General features: G+C 51.4%; 4 protein-coding genes and 1 non-coding gene across 6 annotated transcripts; 3 read left to right on the forward strand and 2 right to left on the reverse strand.

Annotated features, from left to right (window-relative positions):
* Positions 1 to 17: 17 nt before the first annotated feature.
* Positions 18 to 5,367, reverse strand: INTS5 (integrator complex subunit 5). The gene is made up of 2 exons (XM_077861992.1): positions 5,208 to 5,367; positions 18 to 3,164 (listed from the first exon to the last, which is right to left on the reverse strand). The coding sequence occupies exons 1-2, from the start codon at positions 5,285 to 5,287 to the stop codon at positions 185 to 187; spliced, it is 3,060 nt and encodes a 1,019-aa protein (XP_077718118.1). The 5' UTR covers positions 5,288 to 5,367; the 3' UTR covers positions 18 to 184.
* Positions 5,368 to 8,618: 3,251 nt separating this feature from the next.
* On the reverse strand, positions 8,619 to 11,799 carry C21H11orf98 (chromosome 21 C11orf98 homolog). The gene is made up of 4 exons (XM_077862028.1): positions 11,666 to 11,799; positions 11,393 to 11,517; positions 9,051 to 9,148; positions 8,619 to 8,966 (listed from the first exon to the last, which is right to left on the reverse strand). Exons 1-4 carry the CDS (start codon positions 11,702 to 11,704, stop codon positions 8,836 to 8,838), a joined length of 393 nt encoding a protein of 130 aa, XP_077718154.1. The 5' UTR covers positions 11,705 to 11,799; the 3' UTR covers positions 8,619 to 8,835.
* On the forward strand, positions 11,737 to 13,310 carry CSKMT (citrate synthase lysine methyltransferase). Of its 2 annotated transcripts, XM_077862024.1 has the most exons (4): positions 11,737 to 11,866; positions 12,157 to 12,245; positions 12,342 to 12,482; positions 12,635 to 13,310. In XM_077862024.1, exons 3-4 carry the CDS (start codon positions 12,407 to 12,409, stop codon positions 13,288 to 13,290), a joined length of 732 nt encoding a protein of 243 aa, XP_077718150.1. In that variant the 5' UTR covers positions 11,737 to 11,866; positions 12,157 to 12,245; positions 12,342 to 12,406; the 3' UTR covers positions 13,291 to 13,310. The 2 variants fall into 2 exon arrangements, with proteins under 2 accessions (XP_077718150.1, XP_077718151.1); XM_077862025.1 differs by having other exon boundaries at positions 11,833 to 12,473.
* LOC144293513 (small nucleolar RNA SNORA57) lies at positions 11,928 to 12,076 on the forward strand. Its single transcript, XR_013360734.1, has one exon. It is a non-coding gene; the product is annotated as a small nucleolar RNA SNORA57 (small nucleolar RNA).
* Positions 13,311 to 18,715: 5,405 nt separating the features above from the next.
* On the forward strand, positions 18,716 to 19,998 carry UQCC3 (ubiquinol-cytochrome c reductase complex assembly factor 3). The gene is made up of 2 exons (XM_077862027.1): positions 18,716 to 18,916; positions 19,015 to 19,998. Exons 1-2 carry the CDS (start codon positions 18,797 to 18,799, stop codon positions 19,162 to 19,164), a joined length of 270 nt encoding a protein of 89 aa, XP_077718153.1. The 5' UTR covers positions 18,716 to 18,796; the 3' UTR covers positions 19,165 to 19,998.
* Positions 19,999 to 21,278: the final 1,280 nt, after the last annotated feature.

Below are 21,278 nucleotides of genomic sequence, written 5' to 3' on the forward strand. Positions count from 1 at the left end.
GAGGCACTGGACTCTGCTTTTCTCAACTCGGCAAATTTTATTTAGAAAAAATGATGGGAGAGGAAAAAAGTGACAGCGCTCTTTAGGCTAAGGTTTTGAAGAGAAACCTCTACCTTTCTGAGCACCTTAGCCCCCTGTGTCTCTCCCTGCTAAACCTCCCTGGACTTCCAAAGCATGGAAAAGGCTATGTCCCCTGCCGAATAAGAGTGGACGGTGAAGGCGCCTGGAAACGGCCAGAGAAAAGGCCCAGGCGGTCAATGTTGCGGTGGAGAACACTGTGCAGCACAGCGAGATGGGGTCCACCCTCACCCCCACCCTCCCTGGAGAAGTCCCGGATGAAGCGCCCACGCTCTGACTGGAAGATGAACTTCTGGGGCAATGGCCCATGCTCCCGGAGAAAGCCCCAGACACTGAGCAGCAGCAGACGCACTTCAAAAGGTGCCAGTTGGCTAAATACCTCGTGCATATTGCCTAGGGCTGGTGGCAGAAGGCTTCCCTCAGCCATGACAGCTACCAGGGTGCAGGATGCCTCCAGATGCCAGGGAGACTGAGCTGTATCAGGGTGTCGAGAGGCTTCCCAGTGACCCAGAAGGGCAGCCAGGAGCCCCCGCAAGAGCACAGAGCAGTAGCACAGGGCTGGCGGAGCAGCTGCTACCAGCTTTAACAGCTCAAAGAGCAGGGGCTGTTCCCGGAAGCGCCGGCCAATGCGGAGATCCCGCTCCACAGTGGCCCGGGCATGCTCCTCAGGGGGCCAGGCTAGCTCAGCACCAGCTGCATCGGGGCACACACTCTCCACCAAGGTCACTGCCACTGCTTTGGCTGCCTCCGGGCTCAGGGTGGGAGCCCCCCAGCAGCCCCCACATTCAGTACCCCCAGGGGCACTGCAGCAGTGCACCAGGAGGCTGAGGAGGCTCTGGGTGTTATAGATCACTTCCTGCTGATTGCGAGACTGGACAAACTTGGGTGGCTTTAGACCACGACCGATGACTCCAGCATGGAAAACTGACCAAATCCCTCCAGGCCCTGGCACAGCTGCAGTGTGGCGCCGGTTTGTGTCCAAAAGGGAGGCAGAAGCCAAAGGAGCTGAGACAATTGAAAGAGTCTCATTGTCTCTATCCACTTCCCCTCCAAACAGTTCTGTGTTGCCCCGATGTAAGGCTCCCTCAACTAACAGCTGTAAGACAGCCTTAAGCCCAGCTGGGGAGGTCTGAGAGAGGCGGGTAAGAAGCTGAGAGGCAGAAGCCACACCTGGGGGGCCATGCAGCCTCAGAGAGGCAAAGAAGCGATGTACTCCAGCTCTCACCAATCCCAGGAGTTGGGAGGGGGACAGGGCTTCTTGAGGAAAGGGACAAATGGCCAGGAGGGAGGCAGCAGCTTCAGCTACTTCCTCCTCAGGATGTAGCAGGAGAGGAGCCAGGTCAGACAAATGAGCTGATGCAGACTCCCCAAACCGGGCCCCTAGGGCTGCAGGGCCCTCACCACCCTGCTGTTCCCACCCCACTAGCAGTGCCAAATTGCGCAGGAACCGGGCAGTGAAGGGAGGCTGCAGAGTCCCTGCATGCACCCGAGCCAGGCAGCTTCGGAAAGCCAGAGGCAGGAGGCCCGAGAGACTGACCACCAGCCCTGCATATAATTGGGTGGCCAGACTCAACTCTTCAGGGCTTCGGGCCCGGCTCAGGAGATGGCCCAAGGCCTCAGGTCCACAGCTAGGTCGAGTATAGACAGAGAGCAGGCCCAGGAGCTGGTGTTGCCAGAGGAAGCGCTTCCGTTCCAATCGTAATGTTTCTCCGCATAGCTCTCCAACGTTGTTTCTTAGCGCATCTAAAAAAGGCACAGGGCGGGGGGCTGGGGGTGGGCCCAGCACTCCTTCCCCAGGAGACCCTCCCCGGTGATGAACCAGTTTTTGCAGGTGCAGCAGAAGCAGCTGGATCAGCCGGTCACAGGCCTCCCGAACAGGGTCCGGCACAGCCAGGCCTTGGGTGGTAATGACTGAGGCAGGCATAGCTGTGTCCACCAGGAACTGCAACAGCCGGTAGGCACCTGCCCCCGAGGCCTGGCTTACCAGGTGCACAGCCAGGTTCAGCATGTTGTCCAGCTCCTCTCGGGGAAATCCCTGCAGGTGTTGCTGCAGCTGGCTCAGCACAGCTGGGGGCTTAAGGCAGTCCACCAACTCTCCAGAGACTGTGCCCAGCAAAGCTGGTGACATGACCGCCAGCTGCAGTAGGAAGGGAACTGTGGCCTGAAGGGAGGGGTCCCCACTCCGGCCCCCAGTGCCCCCTGCCAGGCTATCATGGAACATTCGAAGAAGTTCCCGGCGGATGCTGTCTCCATGGCGGGAGGCCAGGTGCCCTAGAATGCCTACAACTGAGGCAATCTTGGGCACCCGTTTCTCCCCAGGGATAGCAGGAGATCCAGGGAAAGGGTCTATAGAGGGGGTCTGAGAAGAGCTTCCACCACTGCCACCAGCTCCACCTCCAGCCCCACCGTGAACACAGAAATCCTTAAGGCCACAGGAGAGAACTCGGGAGATGATGGTGCCAGGAAAAGAGGAGCCAATATGGGCCACAACCCAGTCAAAGTGTGGGGAATGCTGGACAGAGGTATCCAGCAAGGCATCCACGCAGGCATCTGGGCAACTACCAATGAGAGCTGAGAGACACTGGACATAGATATCCATCAATGTGCGGGTGGCCCGGCAGCCCATCCACAGCTGCAGCAATTCATTGAGAGAGCCAGTGGCATGGGGCACACGTTGGTGCTGGCCTGAGTATGTGCTGCTCAGTTGCCCCATGAGGTCAATGGACCAAGCACTAATCACAGGTGCCCAGGCCTTCGGGTTGGCTCGGATAAACTCAGACAGCACCTGCTGTACTTCCTGCACCACATCTTCTAGACCAGGTCCCCCAGCAGGGACATGGGAGGGTGGGGGTGGACGGAGGTGAGGGGGGGCAGCCACGGGGCTCTCATCCAGGGCAGCCAGGTGGGCCCGGACACTCTCATCAAAGACACCTCGCAAGTGGTCAAGCACAGCAGCTCGAGCAGGTGGTAAAGAACGCAGCAGGAGAAGACCACAGCGAGCATGTTCCCGGGCAGAGAGTTGGTGGCCCAGAATCGGGTCCACGCCAGTTAGAAAAGCCTTGATTTCCTGGGACAGCTCTTGAGCACTAAAAGGAAGCAAGAGAAGAAGACTTAGAACGTTGGGAGATGTTAGGCACATTACATTCCCTCAGTGAGTTTTGTTTTTTCTACGTAAAACAGGGATAACTGTACCTCCCTCATAAGATAATGTACGTGAAGCAATTAACGCTACATCAGGTTCACACTAATCACCCAATAAATGCTACCTATTTTTCTTTCGATAATAACAATATCAATGTTAGGTAACTCATGTCAGGTGCTCTTTTTTTTTTTTTTTTTTTTTTTTCTTTTTTGTCAGGTGCTCTTTAGGTACTTCACATGTCTTATTTCAATCAAGACAACAGCCCAAGAAGGTATGATCCCACTTTATGGATAAGAAAACCAAGGTTAGGGATCCCTGGGTGGCTCAGGGGGCTAGTGCCTGCCTTCAGCCCAGGGATCCCTGGGTGGCTCAGGGGGCTAGTGCCTGCCTTCAGCCCAGGGCCTGGTCCTGGAGTCTCAAGATCGAGTCCCACATCGGGCTCCCTGCGTGGAGCCTGCTTCTCCCTCTACCTGTGTCTCTGCCTCTCTCTCTCTCTCTGTATCTCTCATGAATGAATAAATAAAATCTTAAAAAAAAAAAAAACAGCGAGAAAGAAAGAAAACCAAGGTTAAGTAATCAGACTAGAAGTCCCAAGAGGGTAGTAACCATTTCTGTGCTCTTCAACAATGAATCCTCTTCTACTGAAGCACCTGGTATATGGGAAGTACTCCATAAGTATTTGCTGAATTAAGTAAATGCATCTTGTGTGGCTATAACATCTGCTTTAAAAACACCTTTCCAGGGATCCCTGGGTGACTCAGCCGTTTAGGGCCTGCCTTCGGTCCAGGGTGTGATCCTGGAGTCCTGGGATCGAGTCCAACATCGGGTTCCCTGCGTGGAGACTGCTTCTCCCTCTGCCTGTGTCTCTGCTTCTCTGTGTCTCTCATGAATAAATAGAATCTTTAAAACAAAAAACACACCTTTCCAGCCTGGCTGCCCTCCTGGCTGCCCTCCCCGCACACAAAACACAACCCCCCAGGATCTTGCTCTTAAAATCTTAAGCTCAAACTTGTCCCTCATTAAGGCGTCCTAGTACCTGTTTTGGTTTTTTCTTTTTTTTTAAGATTTTATTTATTTATTCATGAGAGACACACACCCAGAGAGAGAGAGAGAGAGAGAGAGAGGCAGAGACACAGGCAGAGGGAGAAGCAGGCTCCATGCAGGGAGCCGGACATGGGACTCGATCCCAGGTCTCCAGGATCACACCCTGGGCCAAAGGCGGCGCTAAACCGCTGAGCCACCCGGGCTGCCCTAGTACCTGTTTTTTTCCCACATTCTGCAAACATCGTCGCCACCCAGCACTTAAACTCCACATCAACAAACCCCCTTCCCGGCATGCTCCGTGTGCCAGGGTACAGACAAGGTAATGCCCGGCTTTCAACACCTCCCCTCCCAAAACATAGAGCTTTGGCCTCAGAGGTTCAGAAGCCAGTGTTAAGGGAAGAGACAAAGTACCCTTCCTTTTACTGCCTTTTCTACCAAAGAAGACCAAGTCCTCTAGGGGCTGATAGGGCTCCAGACTATGCCCTCTCCGATTCTTTAAATAAATAATCAAATAAACCATCCTAAGGTGAGGGGGAGTATCTCAGCGGAGGGTAAGGCAAAGGCTAGAGGGAAGCACTGTGTGGGTTTCTGGGCCCGGGGTCTCAGGGAGTCTCCATGAAGTCAAGGGACCCTGGGTTCTCTCGAGTCTAAAAGGGGTAGGACAGCTGGGCTCCCAAGAGTTCTGATAGCCCCGGCTCTTGGGAGAACAAGGCCGGGGTCTAGGCGCTGGGGGTGCGGGGGAGGCAGGACCGAGAGCTCACGAGTGCGGGCACTGGAGCCCAGAGTTTTGCTGAGACGGTCCCTGAGTTCTGGGAGGATCCGACCAGGAATCTCTGAGAACCCTGACGCGAGTTCTCGAGGTAGGATCCGGGTTTCTGCCGAGAAGGCTGGGGATCGGCGCAGGGCCGCGCGATGGGGGTAAGATGCCAGGGGCTCTAACTACCTGAGCGGCGCGGGACCGTGGGTGGCCGGGGCAGGCCCGGGAGGCCCTGGGGCCCCGGGAGGGTCGCACAACGCGGACATCCCGGAGCCCTAGCCCGAGCCCGAGGCGGGAGCGGCGAAGCGCAGGCAGCGCATGCGCGCTGACAGGAAGCCCGAAAGGAACCAGCGACTGTGTATCCCCGGGAAACCGGTCCGTCGACGTCCGCGACCTTCCGACGTTGGTTCCGGACCGCGTCGGGATCCCCGACCCGGACTTCGTGACAACGAGAAGCCGTTCCGGCCTCCATGGAACCTTTCGTTGTTGTTGTTCCTCCAAAGGGCCTTTGACACCCAAGCTACAGCTAGCTGCGGCTGTTCACGGTCGAATTTATTTTGCCGAAAGCCAAAAACACAAAGTGTTCAATTCACGAGGTTTTAAAAAATGAAGCACCAGGAAACATTTTCATCAATAAAGAGTGATCATATTAAATACATCAGAGAACAAGTAAACAGGGGAGCCCGGGTGGCTCAGTGGTTGAGCGTCTGCCTTTGGCTCAGGTCCTGATGCTGGGGTGCTGGGATCCAGTCTTGCATCAGGTTCCTTGCAGGGAGCCTGCTTCTCACTCTGCCTGTGTCTCTGCCTCTCTCTCTCTCTCTCTCTCTCTCTCTCTCTCTCTCGATAGTTAGTTAGTTAGTTAGTTAGTTAGTTAGTTAGTTAGTTAGTCATGAGAGACACAGAGAGTCGGCAGAGGGAGAAGCACTCTCCCCACAAGGAGCCCTATGCGGGACTCCATCCCGGCCCCCGGCCCCCGGGATCACACCCTGGGCCAAAGGCAGACGCTCAACCACTGAGCCACCCAGGCATGCCACTTACTAGCAAGATCTGTTCTAGAACAATAGAGACAATTTCTGCTCCTAGGATTGCCTCAAAAGGGTATCCACCTCAGAACCTCAACTTTTGACCTGTAAAAGATTTTTAAACCAGGTAAGTTCTACAGCAATGAGAGAGAGACAAGCAGGTTCCATGCAGGGAGCCCGATGTGGGACTCCATCCCGGGACTCTGGGATCACCCCCTGGGCCAAAGTCAGATGCTCAACCGCTGAGCCACCCAGGCATCCCCAATAGTCAACGTTAAATATGTTAGGTGTGACAATAGTAGTTTGGCTACATAAAAGAATGTTCTTAAGGGTAAAATCTCATCTGCAATTAATTTTCACATGAGTCAACAACAACAAAGACACAGGACAGCCCGGGAGGCTCAGAGGTTTAGCACCACCTTCAGTCCAGGGCGTGATCCTAAAGACTCCAGATCGAATCCCACGACAGGCTCCCTGGATGGAGCCTGCTTCTCCCTCTGCCTGTGTCTCTGCCTCTCTGTCTCTGTGTCTCTCGTGAATAAATAAATAAAATCTCCAAAAAAAAAAAAAAAAAAAAGATACACACATATTTACAAGTGCAGAGATGAAATGAGTGTAAGAAAATGTTAAAAATTGGTAAATCTAAGTAGAGTATATATATAAAGGTTCATTGTAACTAACTTCTTAATTTTATTGGAAGTTTGAAATTCAAAATAGGAAGTTGGCTGGGGAGGTATGACACTGAGCCCAAATCCTCCCTCCTCCAGGAAGCCAGTAGTGATTAAACAGAGCAGAAAGATTATGCTTTCCTCTGTTGAACACACCTCCACACAGGCAGCTTTTCACTTTTTTTTTCTTAAAGAAAGTTTTTTATTTTTATTTTTTTATATATTTTTTTAATTTTTATTTATTTATGATAGTCACACAGAGAGAGAGAGAGGCAGAGACACAGGCAGAGGGAGAAGCAGGCTCCATGCACCAGGAGCCCGACGTGGGATTCAATCCCGGGTCTCCAGGATCGTGCCCTGGGCCAAAGGCAGGCGCCAAACCGCTGCACCACCCAGGGATCCCAGCTGTTCACTTTAATTAAACACCCCAGCTCTGGCTCCCAACAGAAGTTCTGAATATTAAATGGGAAAAGTTATGCTCAATCTTCATTTTATTAAAAATATAATCCTGGGATGCCTGGCTGGCTCTATCTCTCATAAGTAAAATCTTTTTAAAAATTAATTAAAAATAGAATTCAGCAGGGGTGCCTGGGTAGCTCAGTTGGTTAAGTGCTGGACCCCTGGTTTCTGCTCAGGTCTTGATCTCAGGGCTAAAATCAGGGTTATGAGATGAGCTGGCAGGTAGGGCTCTGCACTTAGCAGGGAGTCAGCTTTCCCTTTTCCTCTCCTGATACACGCTCCCTACACAGTTCACTCTTTCTAAAATAAATAAACTTTTTTTTTTTTTACGATTTTGTTATTCATGAGAGAGAGGCAGAAACCTAGGCAGAGGGGAAGCAGGCTCCTCACAGGGAGCCCAATGTGGAACTCAATCCTGGAACCCCAAGATCCCACCCTGAGCCAAAGACACTCAACTGCTGAGCCATCCGGGCATCCCTAAATAAACCTCTTATTTATTTGTTAAGATTTTAATTATTTATCCATGAAAGATACAGAGAGAGAGAGTCAGAGACATACAGAGAGAAGCAGACTCCATACAGGGAGTCCAATGTGGGACTCGATCCTGGGACTCCAGGATCAGGCCCTGGGCCAAAGGCAGGCACTCAACTGCTGAGCCACCCAGGCATCCCAAATAAATATTTTTTAAAAGTGATGTATATATATAAAATCCAACAAAGGAAGCAGATACAAACATGACATAAAGTGACTTTTTCCTGGGGTACCTGGGCACCTCAGGCAGCTGTGTCTGCCTTCAGCTCAGGTCATGATCTTGGGGCGCTGGGATGCAGCCCCTCTTCGGGCTCCCTGCTCAGTGGGGTGTCTGCTTCTGCTTCTCCCTCTGCACCCCCGCCCCACTTGTGCTCTCTCTCAAATCATAAATAAATAAATAAATAAATAAATAAATAAATAAATAAAGTAACTTGCCCCCTCTGGTCACAGAGGCAGTGAGTGGCAGGGCTGGTATCAGGACTTTATCTCCTCTGCCATTTCTACAATAATCTGTATTGTTGTCAGAAGTGGAGAGTTGGGAGTGTCACTAGGTAGACAGGATCATCACAGAGGCTGCCTTCTTATTGCCCTTGCTCAAGTAAGCGCCATGGGTTTGGTTTTTTTTTTTTTTTTTAATTTTACTTATTTATTCATTCATGAGAGACACACACAAGGAGAGAGAGAGAGAAGGAGAGAGGCACAGAGACACAGGCAGAGAGAGAAGCAGGATCCATGCAGGGAGCTCGATATGGGACTTGATCCCGGGTCTCCTGGACCACGCCATGGGCCAAAGGTGGCGCTAAACCGCTGAGCCACCCGGACTGCCCTAGCGCCATGGGTTTTACTTTCTATCTTGTTTCCACACCCACAGACCCCTTCCCAAGTCCCTTTCAGGCTCCCACATTAAACCACACATCTCAAAGAGAACTCTAGAACTTTATTACAAGTGGAGCTGACTGCAAGGGGGCCCCGTTCTCCAGTCTTTCTTCACCACTCTCTTCCTCTTAACATATCCCTCCATGACAGGTCACTAGGCCATGAAGGAAGAGGAGTCTGGGGAGAATGAAAAGGGGCAATGCCTTCTCCAAAGTCCTCTGAACAACTAGAGTCTTTCTGGCTCCAGCTGAGAATCTTCTAGTGGAAGGGGTGAGAGATTCCCCTCTCATCTCCAAGGTCCTCCATGTCTATATCCTGGGGTGCTTTTGTCTTCTTTTGCCGTTTGGGCTGTGGTCCACTAGTCCTGACTGGCCTTGTTGGGGCTTCCACTGAGAAAAAGGAAAGGGAAAGTATTAAAGAACCCCAAGGAATCCAGGCTGCTCCCTGACCCCACCTTTATGCCCTGGCCTTACCTTCCATGGCTGCTTTCTCTTTCTGGGCCAGCCGGATCTGCTGGAGGAGCTTTCTGCGCTTCTTCCCAGACAGAGTAATGTTGGCACGTGCACTGGACCTGAAGGGTCAGTAGGAGTAAAGATTTCCTGAACCAGCGTCAGTTGGTTCTGTCTATCGAAAAGGTCTTTGGATTCAAGTAAAAAGACTTTGAAAACCTGGGCTCTGAGGTAGTGAGTTAAATCTCTCCAACACTTAGCCATTTACATACTTAATACCACTCCCACACATATATAAAGTACTTAACATTCAATGTCAAAATTTGGTATGTGCCAGAACTTGTAAGGGAAAGTTACTTTTCTTTTTTTTTTTTAAGATTTTATTTGTTTATTCATGAGAGACACAGAGAGAGGCAGACGTGGGCAGAGGGAGAAGCAGGCTCCCTATAGGGAGCCTGATGCAAGACTCGACCCCAGGACCCCGGCACCACACTCTGAGCCAAAGGCAGACGCTCAACCACTGAGCCACCCACCCAAGCATCCCTCTCCTCTATTTTTAATACTTTTTTTTTAAGTAGGCTCCATATCCAACATGAGGCTTGAACTCACAACCCTGAAATCAAGAGTCACATGCTCTACCAACTGAGCCAGCCAGGTGCCCCTATTTTCAATACTTCTGACACCAGAAAGGTGTGGGTTTTTCCCCACATCAAGGCATTCTCAAATTTGGTGGACACCGACTGAGAATCCTACACATTTAACTCAGTTCTGACACAATCTACCTGGATCAGATCCCACGGGTTGAGGGCGCTGTTTCACAAGACTGCCCCCCCACTTCAGATATTTTGTTTCTGAATGATCAGCTATAAACCAAGGTTCTCACGATCCCCTTCTCAGACTCAATAATTTGCTAGAACAGCTCACAGAACTCAGGGAAACATTTACTTGCATTTACTTAGTTATTGTAAAAGGATGCAATTCAGGAACAGCCAGATGGAAGGGATGCATAGGGGTAAGGTATGGGGAAGGGGCACTGAGCTTCCACGCTCTCTCCAGGTGTGCCACTTTCCCCAAACCTCCACCTGTTCACTAACCAGGAAGCTCATCAAATCTCTACTATTCAAGAGTTCTTATAGAACTTAATCTTCCTAAGTAGGTGGAGTTTAAATCTACAACGCTCTCACCACCTGGTCTTTCAGGAGATCAGCTCCACCCTAAGTTATTAGTATAAACCTTAGGCGTGCTCAAAAGGGGGTCCTTAGGCCATACATGACACTCCTATCACTCAGGAAATTCTAAGGGTTTTAGAAGCTCTGTGCTAGGAACCACGGACAAAGACCAAATATACTTATTATATCCCAAACTGTAAATATTTACAATGAAGAAGTCAATGAAAGGATGGGATGGGAACTCTTCCCCAAGGCTCAGGGGGCTTTGAAACATGCAAAATCCCATTAGGCGCTCTTCTGTAAATTGAGTTCGTACATACTCATGTGTGTGCTTTATTTTTTTTTTAAACATCTTATTTATTTATTCAGAGACAAAGAGAGAGAAAGAGATGCAGAGACACAAGCAGAGGGAGAAGCAGGCTCCATGCAGGGAGCCTGATGTGGGACAGGATCCCCGGTCTCCGGGATCACGCCCTGGACTAAAGGCGCCGCTAAACCCGCTGAACCACCAGGGCTGCCCCATGTATGTGCTTTAAATTTATTTATAAAAATCTAGGGCAGACCAGGTGGCCCAGCGGTTTAGTGCCTGCCTTTAGTCCAGGGCGTGGGATCGAGTCCCACATTGGGACTCCCTGCATGGAGCCTGCTTCTCCCTCTGGCTGTGTCTCTGCCTCTCTCTCTCTCTGTGTCTCTCAAGACTAAATTTAAAAAAAAAAAATTTTATTTACAAAAATCTAATGTGAAGGGGCCCCTGGGTGACTCAGTAAATTAAGCGTCTGCCTTGGGCTCAGGTCATGATCCCGGGTTCCTGGGATGGAGTTCCTGCACGGGAAGGCTGCTTCTCCTTCTCCCTCTCTGTCTCTGTCCGCTGCTCCCCTTGCTTGTGCTCTCTGTTAGATACATAAAATCTTAAAAAAAAAAAAAAAAAATGTGAATGCACCATGTTACCTGCGGAGGTGGGTGAGTGGACAGTTCTTACATAATTCTTAGTGGGGGACGTCCAGGAGGCGGAGAGGTTGTGAACTACAGGTACCGTGCGAGGTGCTAGGCTAGCGGGGTGCAGGCGAAAGCACAGCTGACAAACGCCCCGACAAACGCCCCGACAAACGCCCCGTCAGTGCACACAGAGGGACGCAGAGGAATCCTTGCCGAGGAGCCCGGCGGGGAGGGGCAAAGCCAAGAGGGTCCGGCACTCACGCCCGCTTCTTCAAGTGGTGCCGCGTGATCAGCCCTTCGTCTATCACAGCCCCGACTACCCGATGCTTCAGTCGCCTCTCCCGGTTCAACACCCGCCGGCGCTTGAACAGCTTCTTCTTCAGCTCCTAAGGGGGAGGAAGATGCTAATCAGACGATGCCGCGCACCGCGCGACCCGAGACCCCGCACCCGGAGTCCAGCCCACAGATCCCATCTCCGCAGCGATGAGGGCTGCAGGACGCTCGGAGAAACAAAGTCACGCTCCACACAGTCACCGTTCGGGGCCGGTTGATCTTCCCCCCGGGAGGCCCCATGGCGCGCGGCGAACGTGGCTCCGAGACCGCGTTTTGCCTCCGCGCAGCGTCGACGTGGCCCCGCCCCCGGCCTCCGCGAGCCAATCGTAGCTCGGGGGCGTTGAGGCTATATAAGGGGACGCGGCGCCTTTACGCTTCCTTCCAGCGACGGCGGCAGATCAGGTCCGAGGGTGGTTTGCGAAGCTCGGCTCCGAGGCGGGGGTGTTGGGCGAGGCCGGCGCACCCTCCTGTTCTTGGCGGGGGCCGGGTGTGCAGTCCCGGTCCCCGTAATGTACGGAGGCAGAAGGAAAGGGCTCCGGCCCCCTCGGCGTCATGTCTTCGGTGCCCGCGGCTTCCAGTCCGCTGGTTCTATCCTCAAGCGCCGGGACACTGGCTCCGAGGAGCGCGGCGGCGCCGGGTTGGGTTCCGCAGACTCCTCCCTGGGGCGCTCACGCCTTCTCCTTTGATTTCAGGTCTTCGGAGCCGCCCCCGGAGCTTGAACTGCAGCGTCTTCTCTTTCACTTCCGGTTGCAAACAATAAAGGCGGTTCGTGCCCTAGGAGGTGTGTGTCCACGCTCCTTTTTCCGAGGTCTTTGTGAGGAAGGCAGTACGCGTTATTGCACGAAGCGGAATTTGCTGCTTTTCTCTTGGACCTCAGGCTCCTGAGGAAGTGGTGGCGACATTTCGCGAAGGTTCTCTGGCCGACCTTGCCGGGATCTCCACATGGCAGCGCTGCGCCGAACCCTCCACGTGGCGACCCTGGCGGCTGGGGCGCGCCGCGCTTTGGCGGGTAGGGAAGGTAGACAGCGGGAGGGGAGGGTTCTTAGAGACCTGGGAGTCTAGTACCTGAAACCGTGATTCTTAAGACCCCAGGGTACGTTGTGCCGTTTTTGCAACAGTTGCATGGAACTTAGGCGCTGGGTGACACAGGTACTCCACTCGTGTCCACAGGCTCCCTGGCTGGCAGTTGCCCGGCCGACCGTCGCCTCCGGGATAAGCTCCATCCCGATACCCGAGCAGGCAGCGTCCCCACCTTCGATTGGTTTTTTGGGTATGAGGAAGCCCAGGGGTTCCTGCTGCCGCTGCTGAAGGAGTCCCGGGCTGCATGCCCATTGCGGGTGTTGGACGTGGGCTGTGGGACCTCCAGTCTGTGTACAGGCCTCTACACCAGGTGCCCACATCCCGTGGACGTCCTGGGGGTGGACCTCTCTCCTGTGGCTGTGGCCCACATGAAGAGTCTGCTGGAAGGTGGCCAAGATCGAAAGCCCCTGTGCCCTGGGCACCCTGCCTCTCAACTCCGCTTCGTCCAGGCTGATGCCCAGAACCTGGAGTCGGTGGCTTCCTCAGGCTCCTTCCAGCTAGTCCTGGATAAGGGCACCTGGGATGCTGTTGCCCGAGGGGGTTGGCCTGGGGCTTACCAGCTTCTGTCAGAGTGCCTCAGGGTCCTAAGCCCCCAGGGGACCCTGATTCAGTTCTCAGATGAGGACCCTGATGTGCGAGTGCCCTGCCTAGAACAAGGGTTCCCAGGCTGTACTGTGATGGTGCAGGAGCTAGGCCCTTTTGGGGGCATCACCTACTTTGCTTACTTGGTTCAAGGCTCTCATTAAAGACTTCAGTCTGGCCTGAATTACTGTTGGGTGAGGGAGAGAGGTGGATAGTTTTTCAGCGTTGTAAGATGACTGGGAAGCGAGCCTGGTCTCTGCATAGCATTGAATGTTTCTGTGTCCCAGTTTGCACATTGGCAGCAAGGTAGGAATTATACCTGGAATAAGGGGATTGCATATAATGATAGGCAGAACCTGGAGCATTTAGCAAGGCCAGGCACAAGAGGAGTGCCAATAAGAGTAGATGCTAGGCACATTCCCCAGCCCCAAGGAACTGGACCTTCTAAAAACAGGAGTATTGGGACACCTGGGTGGCTCAGTGGTTGAGCGTGTGGCTTTGGCTCAGGGCGTGATTGCCATCCGGGGAATAGAGTCCCACATCGGGCTCCCTGGGAAGAGCCTGCTTCTCCCTCTGTCTATGTCTCTATCTCTCTGTCTCGTGAATAAATAAAATCTTTACAAATAAAAAATAAAGGTCAGCCCGGGTGGCTCAGCGGTTTAGCGCCGCCTTCAGCCCAGGGCGTGATCCTGGAGACCCCGATCAAGTCCCACGTGAGGCTCCCTGCATGGAGCCTGCTTCTCCCTCTGCCCGTGTCTCTGCCTCTGTGTGTGTGTGTGTGTGTGTGTCACGAATAAATAAATAACATCTTAAAAGCTTTCACTTTTAAAAAATTAAAAAATAAAACATAAAACGGGAGTTTTGTGGGGTTTTTTGAGGGTTTTTTTTTTTTTTTTTTGGTTTATTTTAGAGGTGTGGGGAAGAGGTCGAGGGGGAATCCCAAGCAGACTCCAAGCCCACCCAGCACAGAGCCTGATGCAGGGCTTGATCCCAAGACCCCAAGATCATGACCTGAGCCGAAACCAAGAGTTGGGTGCTTAATCAACTGAGTGACCCAGATGCCCCTGTTTGAGGAGTTTTTTAATAGAGGAGTTCTTAATCCAAATCCCAGTATTGACTGATTTGTGTGAGCCGCTGACCTCACTTCTAATCCTCTTGAACTCAGCTTTAAAAGAGGGAAGATTGAAAGGGCCAATAGAAATGCCTTATAACAAACCTGGCTGAAATATTGAGGACAGAATGGTTCTTACCCTCAAATCTCCTGGGAAGCAGATGTGAGTATTCCACAAAGCAGCTTCTACAAACATGGGAGCCTGCTGCTGGGTTCCAAAGAGAACAAGGGTTGGAGGCTTCCTGATACTCCATGTCCTCAGGAATCCAGGAGACCTCTGGTTCTCCCTGTTCCTGCCCCCAGCTGAATTCTGGGTTAAAGCTTCGTAAGGGAGATCTGGGGTCCAATGGGCTCCATGTCCAGCCTGGGGGAGAGAGGAGTTGAAGAGTGAAAGGTATTCCTGGTCTATTGACTTTAAAAGATGAAACAAATTTGTGTAATTTTTTTTCTAATAAAAAAATTGGGGACGCCTGCATGGCTCAATGGTTGAGCGTCTGTCTTGGGCTCAGGTTGTGATCCTGAGGTTCTGGGACCGAGAACCACATAGGGCTCCCCGCAGGGAGCCTGCTTCTCCCTCTGCCTGTGTCTCTGCCTCTCTGTCTCTCATGAATAAATAAAAAATAAAAGTACTTAATTAAAAGGCATCACCCATAACTGAGTGGCCGGCCTTAAGGCGGGCACGTGACGTGATGAGCACTGGGTGTTCTACTGTATGTTGGCAAATCGAATTTAAATAAAAGTTTTTTTAAAAGACCTCCCCATCTGACATCAGAACTTCCCTCTAAAATTCAACTTTGCCAGACACCTTGACTGTTCTCTCCACCTCTATGTTTTCTCCCACTACACTCAGCACCTACTGTGTGCCTATATTGCTTAGTGCGACCCAACACAGGTTTCCATTTCAGTCCTGCCCAGAACATTCAGGTCACAACAGCTCCACTGAAGCTGCTGCCTCCCTTACCTGGCTCTTCACTTTGGTCCTGGAAGAAGACCTCAGCCTCCTCTTCCTCATCAGTGAGCAGCAGCAACTCTTCACGTGGCCAATCAAACTCCCCGCTGTCTTCACTCACCTCAGAGGCTTCTACCACAATGGAGGGCAGGCGGGCCTTTTGAGAGACAAAATCCTGAATCAGGATAGCAGGGCGCTTGACCAAGTCGGAGGATGAGCCAGCAGCAGGACAACAGGGTGAGGGAGTCCTAACCTGAACATCCTGGTGATCTTCAACCCTAACAATTTCTCCTCTGTCCATCCACAGAGGATTGGTCAGCCTAGGACTTTCTGGGTGTTGGGAGGAGCCTGGGCTGTCTGTAGGCCAAGGCTCATCCTCACTGTTCCTTGGCACAAGGGCCATGGGTGCTAATTCTTAGAGAACTCAAAGTGGAGTACCCTACTCAGTACACTCCACAGGCGGCTCTTTTAATCTTTAGAGCCTGGCCCCTTAATCACTTCTGAGAAGACAATGACAAGCAAGGAGATTATGGGCCTTCCAGAGAGGGGAAAATCCCAACAGGTGGAATAGGAGCTTTGTGTCACCCCACACCCCGGTGACACCAGGAAAGGCAGGAGGGGTAGGAGCCAACAGGGCATCTGGCTTAAAGCCCTGTGACTGAAGAATTCTGCTAACAAACTTGGGAATTCCTGATTCCTTACTGGGTCTTCTAATTTGACATGCTTCTTTGTGTCTTTTTTTTTTTAAGATTTTATTTATTTATTCATCACACACACACACACACACACACACACACACACACACACACACACGGAGAAGCAGGCTTCATACAGGAAGCCCAACGTGGGACTTGATCCTGGAGAGCCAGGATCGAAGGTGGGTCAAAGGTGGTGCTAAACTGCTGAGCCACCCGGGGTGCCGTCTTTGTGTCATATTTAACGAATATTTATATGGTATTAGCTATATGCCAGAAACTAATTTAATTATGTATGAACTCATGTAATTATCCTAGAACTATGAGATAGATACTGTCATTAGACCTGTTTTCCTTTTTTTTTTTTTTTTTAAGATTTTATTTATTTATTCATGACAGACACAGAGAGAGAGGCAAAGACACAGGCAGAGAGAGAAGCAGGCTCCATGCAGGGAGCCCGATGCGGGACTCGATCCCGAGACTCCAGGATCATGCCCTGGGCCAAAGGCAGGTGCCAAACCTCTGAGCCACCCAGGGATCCCTAGACCTATTTTTCAATGCACGGGCATCTGATGGCACAAAGAACTTAAATGACTTGCCCAGAGTCACAGAACTAAAAGGTACTTTCTTCTCCAAACTAGAATTCAGTATGTTATCCAAACCCAGAGTTTTCACTGGGGGGTGGGGGTGAGAGTACCATGATCTCATACCATGATGAGAAAAACAACAAATTTACTTTTTAAAAAAAAGATTTTATTTATTTATTCATGAGAGACACACACAGAGAGGCAGAGACATAGGCAGAGGGAGAAGCAGGCTCCTCACAAGGAGCCTGATGTATTCAATCCACGGACCCCAAGATTATGCCCTGAGCCAAAGGCAGATACTCAACCACTGAGCCACCCAGGCGCCCTGTTTTGTTTTGTTTTGTTTTGTTTTAAGACTTTATTTATTAGAGAGAGAGTACAAGCAGTGGGGAGAGGCAGAAGGAGAGGGAGAAGCCAACTCCTTCAGCAGGGAACCGGATAGGGGGCTCCACTCCAGGAGCCTGAGATCATGACCTGGACCAAAGGCAGATTCTGGGCAGGCCCCATGGCTCAGCAGTTTAGCGCTGCCTTCAGCCCAGGGCATGATCCTGAGGACCCGGAATCAGGTCCCGCAGCCAGTCCTTCAGCCAGTCCCTCAGCCAGTCCCGCAGCCAGTCCTGCATCGGGCTCCCTGCATGGAGCCTGCTTCTCCCTCTGCTGGTGTCTCTGCCTCTCTCTCTGTGTGTTTCTCATGAATAAATAAATAAAATCTTAAAAAAAAAGAAAGGCAGATGCTTAACCGACTGAGCCACCCAGGTACCCCCAACAAACTTTCAACACCTTTATTTAACAAGTAAAATAAGGATGCCTGGCTAGCTCCAATAGTGGAGCCTATGACTCTTGATCTTGGGGTTGTGAGTTCAAGCCCCACATTGGGTGTTGAGGTAACTTAAAAATAAAATATTTAAAAAATATATGTATATATAAATATACCTTTTACTCATCCAGCACACTTGGCTTTGAGTTTTTGTTCAGAAATTGAGGGGATAGCAGTTGTACTACTGGGTATTTACCCCTAAAATACAGATGTAGTGAACAAAGGGGCATCTGCACCCCAATATTCACAGCAGCAATGTACACAAGAGCCAAACTGTGGAAGGAGCCACGATGTCCTTCAACAGATGACCGGATAAAGGAGATATGGTATATATATATACACTGGAATATTACTCAGCCATCAGAAAGGAGTAAGACTAGGGGCGCCTGGGTGGCTCAGTTGGTTAAGCATCTGCCTTCACCTCAGGTCATGATCCCAGGGCCCTAGGATTGAGTCCCACATTGGGCTCCCTGCTGAGCAGGGAGCCTGTTTCTCCCTCTACCTCTCCCCTTTGCTCATGCTTGTGATCTGTCTCACAAAAATAAGTAAAAGTCTTAAAAAAAAAAAAAAAGGACGAATACCTACCATTTACATCAAGATGTATGGAACTGGAGGGTGTCACGCTGAGTGAAATAAGTCAGAGAAAGACAATTAATTATATGGTTTCACTCATGTGGAATATAATAGTGAAAGGGGGGGAAACGGTGGGGAAAAGTTAGAGAGGAAGACAAACCATGAGAGACTCCTAATTCTGGGAAACAAAAGGTTCCAGAAGGGGAGGTGCGGGAGGGCGGATGGGGTAATTGGGTGACGGGCACTAAGGGGGCATGATGAAATGAGCACTGAGTATTATACTGTATGTTGGCAAATTGAATTTAAATAACATTTTTTAAAAGATTTATTTATTCATTCATGATAGACATAGAGAGAGAGAGGCAGAGACACAGGCAGAGGGAGAAGCAGGCTCCATGCAGGGAGCCCGATTCCGGATCCCGGGATCATGACCTGAGCAGAACCACCCAGGCGTCCCAAATAACTTTTTTTTTTTTTTTTTTTTTTTTTTTTTAAGAATTTGAGAGGATTTGGAGGGGGTCAGTAGATTGATGTAAATATCTGGATGTCCAGCACGTGCTATACCGAAAAAGCACAGATGATGTAGGAAACGACAGAACACAGTCCTGGCCCTGTATCTATCATGAAATTTCGGAAATGGGCAACTGCAAAACCCACAGCACCCAAGAAGTCACGCAGGATCCCTGAGCCCCCCGTCTGACTTCATGACAAGGGGTGCAGAGCTCGCCCCGACGCCAACGCCCCCGCCACACTCAACCTTCGCCGCTAAACCCAGTCTAAGGTCCCGGCGCTGCAGTCTAGGCGTGGCGCGGGTCGCCCTCTCTAGCCCCACCCGCTCTATGGTCGTCCCCGCAGGCCGCTCTAGCCTGCGCGGGGGCGGTGAGACGCCTCCTAGGCCGCGGGAGGCCGCAGGGGGTGCTCCGCTGGGCGCGCGGGCCATGGAGACCTTGCGCAGATCGCTGATCGTGGGGGCCCTTCTGGGAGCGGGGGCTGGCGTGGGCTCCGCACTCTTTGTCCTCGTGAGCCCGGGAGAGCAGCAGAAGCAGGCGATGCTGAAGGTGGGAGCGGGTCGGGTGCGAGGTGCACTGGGCGGGCGGAGAGCCGGGGCTGGGGCATGGCAGTGGTGAGCACTGCGAACCTCCCTTCCTCTCCGCAGGAGATGCCCGAGCAGGACCCCCGGCGCAGGGACGAGGCGGCCAGGACCAAAGAATTAGTGCTGGCCACTCTGCAGGAGGCAGCGGCCACGCAGGAAAACGTGGCTCGGAGGAAGAACTGGATGGTTGGCGGCGGCGGGAGGTCGGCGTGAGACTTCTCCCGCGCACGAGTCCGACGCGACCTTTCTCCGCAGGCCCCGCGGGGAGTCCGGACTGAGTCCTGGGAGCCGCCGCGGGGTGAGCGCGTCCCTCCTCCGCCCCCGACGCTGCTCTGACCGCGCTTGCACGTCCTACGGCCCGGCCTGGGGCGTCGGATGTGGCGAACTGAAGGAACCAATAAATCACGTTCCTCCGTCTGGACAGTGAGCCCTGGGGTCTGACGTTTATAAATGTCTCGTGTCCTGGGGGTCCGTGCTGGGGACACTGGTGACCAAGGCTCCCACCTGCCTCGTAGCGACATGTTCAGAAACACTAGTCAGGTCATGTGCTCTGCTAGTGTACTTTTGGTGATAACCAAGTGACATTCTTTTTTTTCTTTTTTTTTTTTTTATAAGGCAGAGGACCTGCCCAGGTCTCCGAGCGCCGGCGCCCGGAGCCTGGCAGACCCGTGCCACCAAGTGACATTCTTGAAATCAAAACTCTCTTGGAAAATCTTGTAACAATACCTGCCCATAAAGGACACTTTGGGTTTCCTGTCCTTTGAGTGAGGTAGGAGTGGGGCTGCTAGCATTTAACATGTGCCGTGATGTTTTCTGGGGCTGTTGAAGTGATGGAGGCCAATTTGCTAGGAGTGAAAGCCTGCTTTGAGTCAGATTTTGATTAGTCTTGTATGTCACAAAAACTTCCTTAAGCCTCAGTCCTGTTCCATTAAAGGTGACAATTATCTTGACGGCTGTTGTAAAAAGATTAACTTGGAAATGTAAAGTGCACTGCTTGGCACAGAGCAGCCTTTCAATAAATGTAGGGGAGGGTTTCCCCTTAAAGGATTTGACTGTAGTAGTTCACAATCTCTGAATTCAGTCATGGGGTCTTGTAGATGCCACTGAAGGAATGAGATAAAGCTGGCATTTGGGTCACAACCCACTTCCAAATGAACCAATTCACCCCATTGTCTACTTTTTTTAAAAGATTTAAGAGACCCTGGGGCACTCGGGTGGCTCATTATGATCTTGGGGTTCTGGGATCAAGTCTCACCATGGGCTCTCTGCTCAGTGGGGAGTCTGCTTCTCCCTCTGTTCCTCCCCACTGACTGCTTGTGCTCTCTTTCTCACACAAAAAAATTAGAGACTCTGGTGGACAGGGTGGAGGGAGCCCTAAGCAGACTCCCTGCTGAGTGCAGTTTGGGGCAGGGGCTGGATCTCCCAACTCAGAAACCGCCTAAGCCAAAAACAAGAGCAACACCCATAACCAACTAAACCACTGAGGTGCCCCACTGTTGTCTATTTCAAAATCTTGCCTGTGGTTCCAAGCAAGATTTCAACTGAAGAAGAAAAAAGAAAACAAAACCCAAAGCCTGTTTTTATTATAATAAAGCCAGAATACTAAATATAGCTTGGTAACACTGAGCTGTAAACCCACATGGGAGCATTGATGCTGTTTTCAGTGGTTAGATGTTGTGAAGCGCTAAGCCAAACACATTTGTTAAGTGTGATCTTTGGTTTAATTGTGGCCTCTTTCCCTAGCCCATGAATGAGAGGGAAAAGGTTAGCAGCTCTTTGAGGGAGTGATGTGGTCAGCAGCAGTGAGGGGCCATGATGAAGGAGCTTGGAGGTTGAGAGCCTGAGTCCTAGAGTCAGGCTCCCCAGGTGTGTCCAAGTTCCACTGTCAGTTACCTGTGTTGGTTTCAGCAAGCCATGTGCTTTGTGGTTTGATGTAAATATCTGGATGTCCAGCATGTGCTATACCGAAAAAGCACAGATGATGTAGGAAACGACAGAACACAGTCCTGGCCCTGTATCTATCATGAAATTTCGGAAATGGGCAACTGCAAAACCCACAGCACCCAAGAAGTCACGCAGGATCCCCTGAGCACCCCGTCTGACTTCATGACAAGGGGTGCAGAGCTCGCCCCGACGCCAACGCCCCAAACGCCCTGTGGTGTCCCCCAGGTAAGTGCCTTCTTATCTCAGTTAATACATATACAGCAGTTAAAACTAGTGCATATTAAGTACTCAGTACTTTTAGTGAAGAGGAAATGCGGTATAAAGGTCACTGCAATGCTGCTCTGGCCATTTGTGAATAGCCGCATTAAACAACAAAAATTACC

The sequence above is a fragment of the Canis aureus genome, chromosome 21 (genome assembly GCF_053574225.1).
Source record: "Canis aureus isolate CA01 chromosome 21, VMU_Caureus_v.1.0, whole genome shotgun sequence".
NCBI classification, from domain to species: domain Eukaryota; kingdom Metazoa; phylum Chordata; class Mammalia; order Carnivora; family Canidae; genus Canis; species Canis aureus.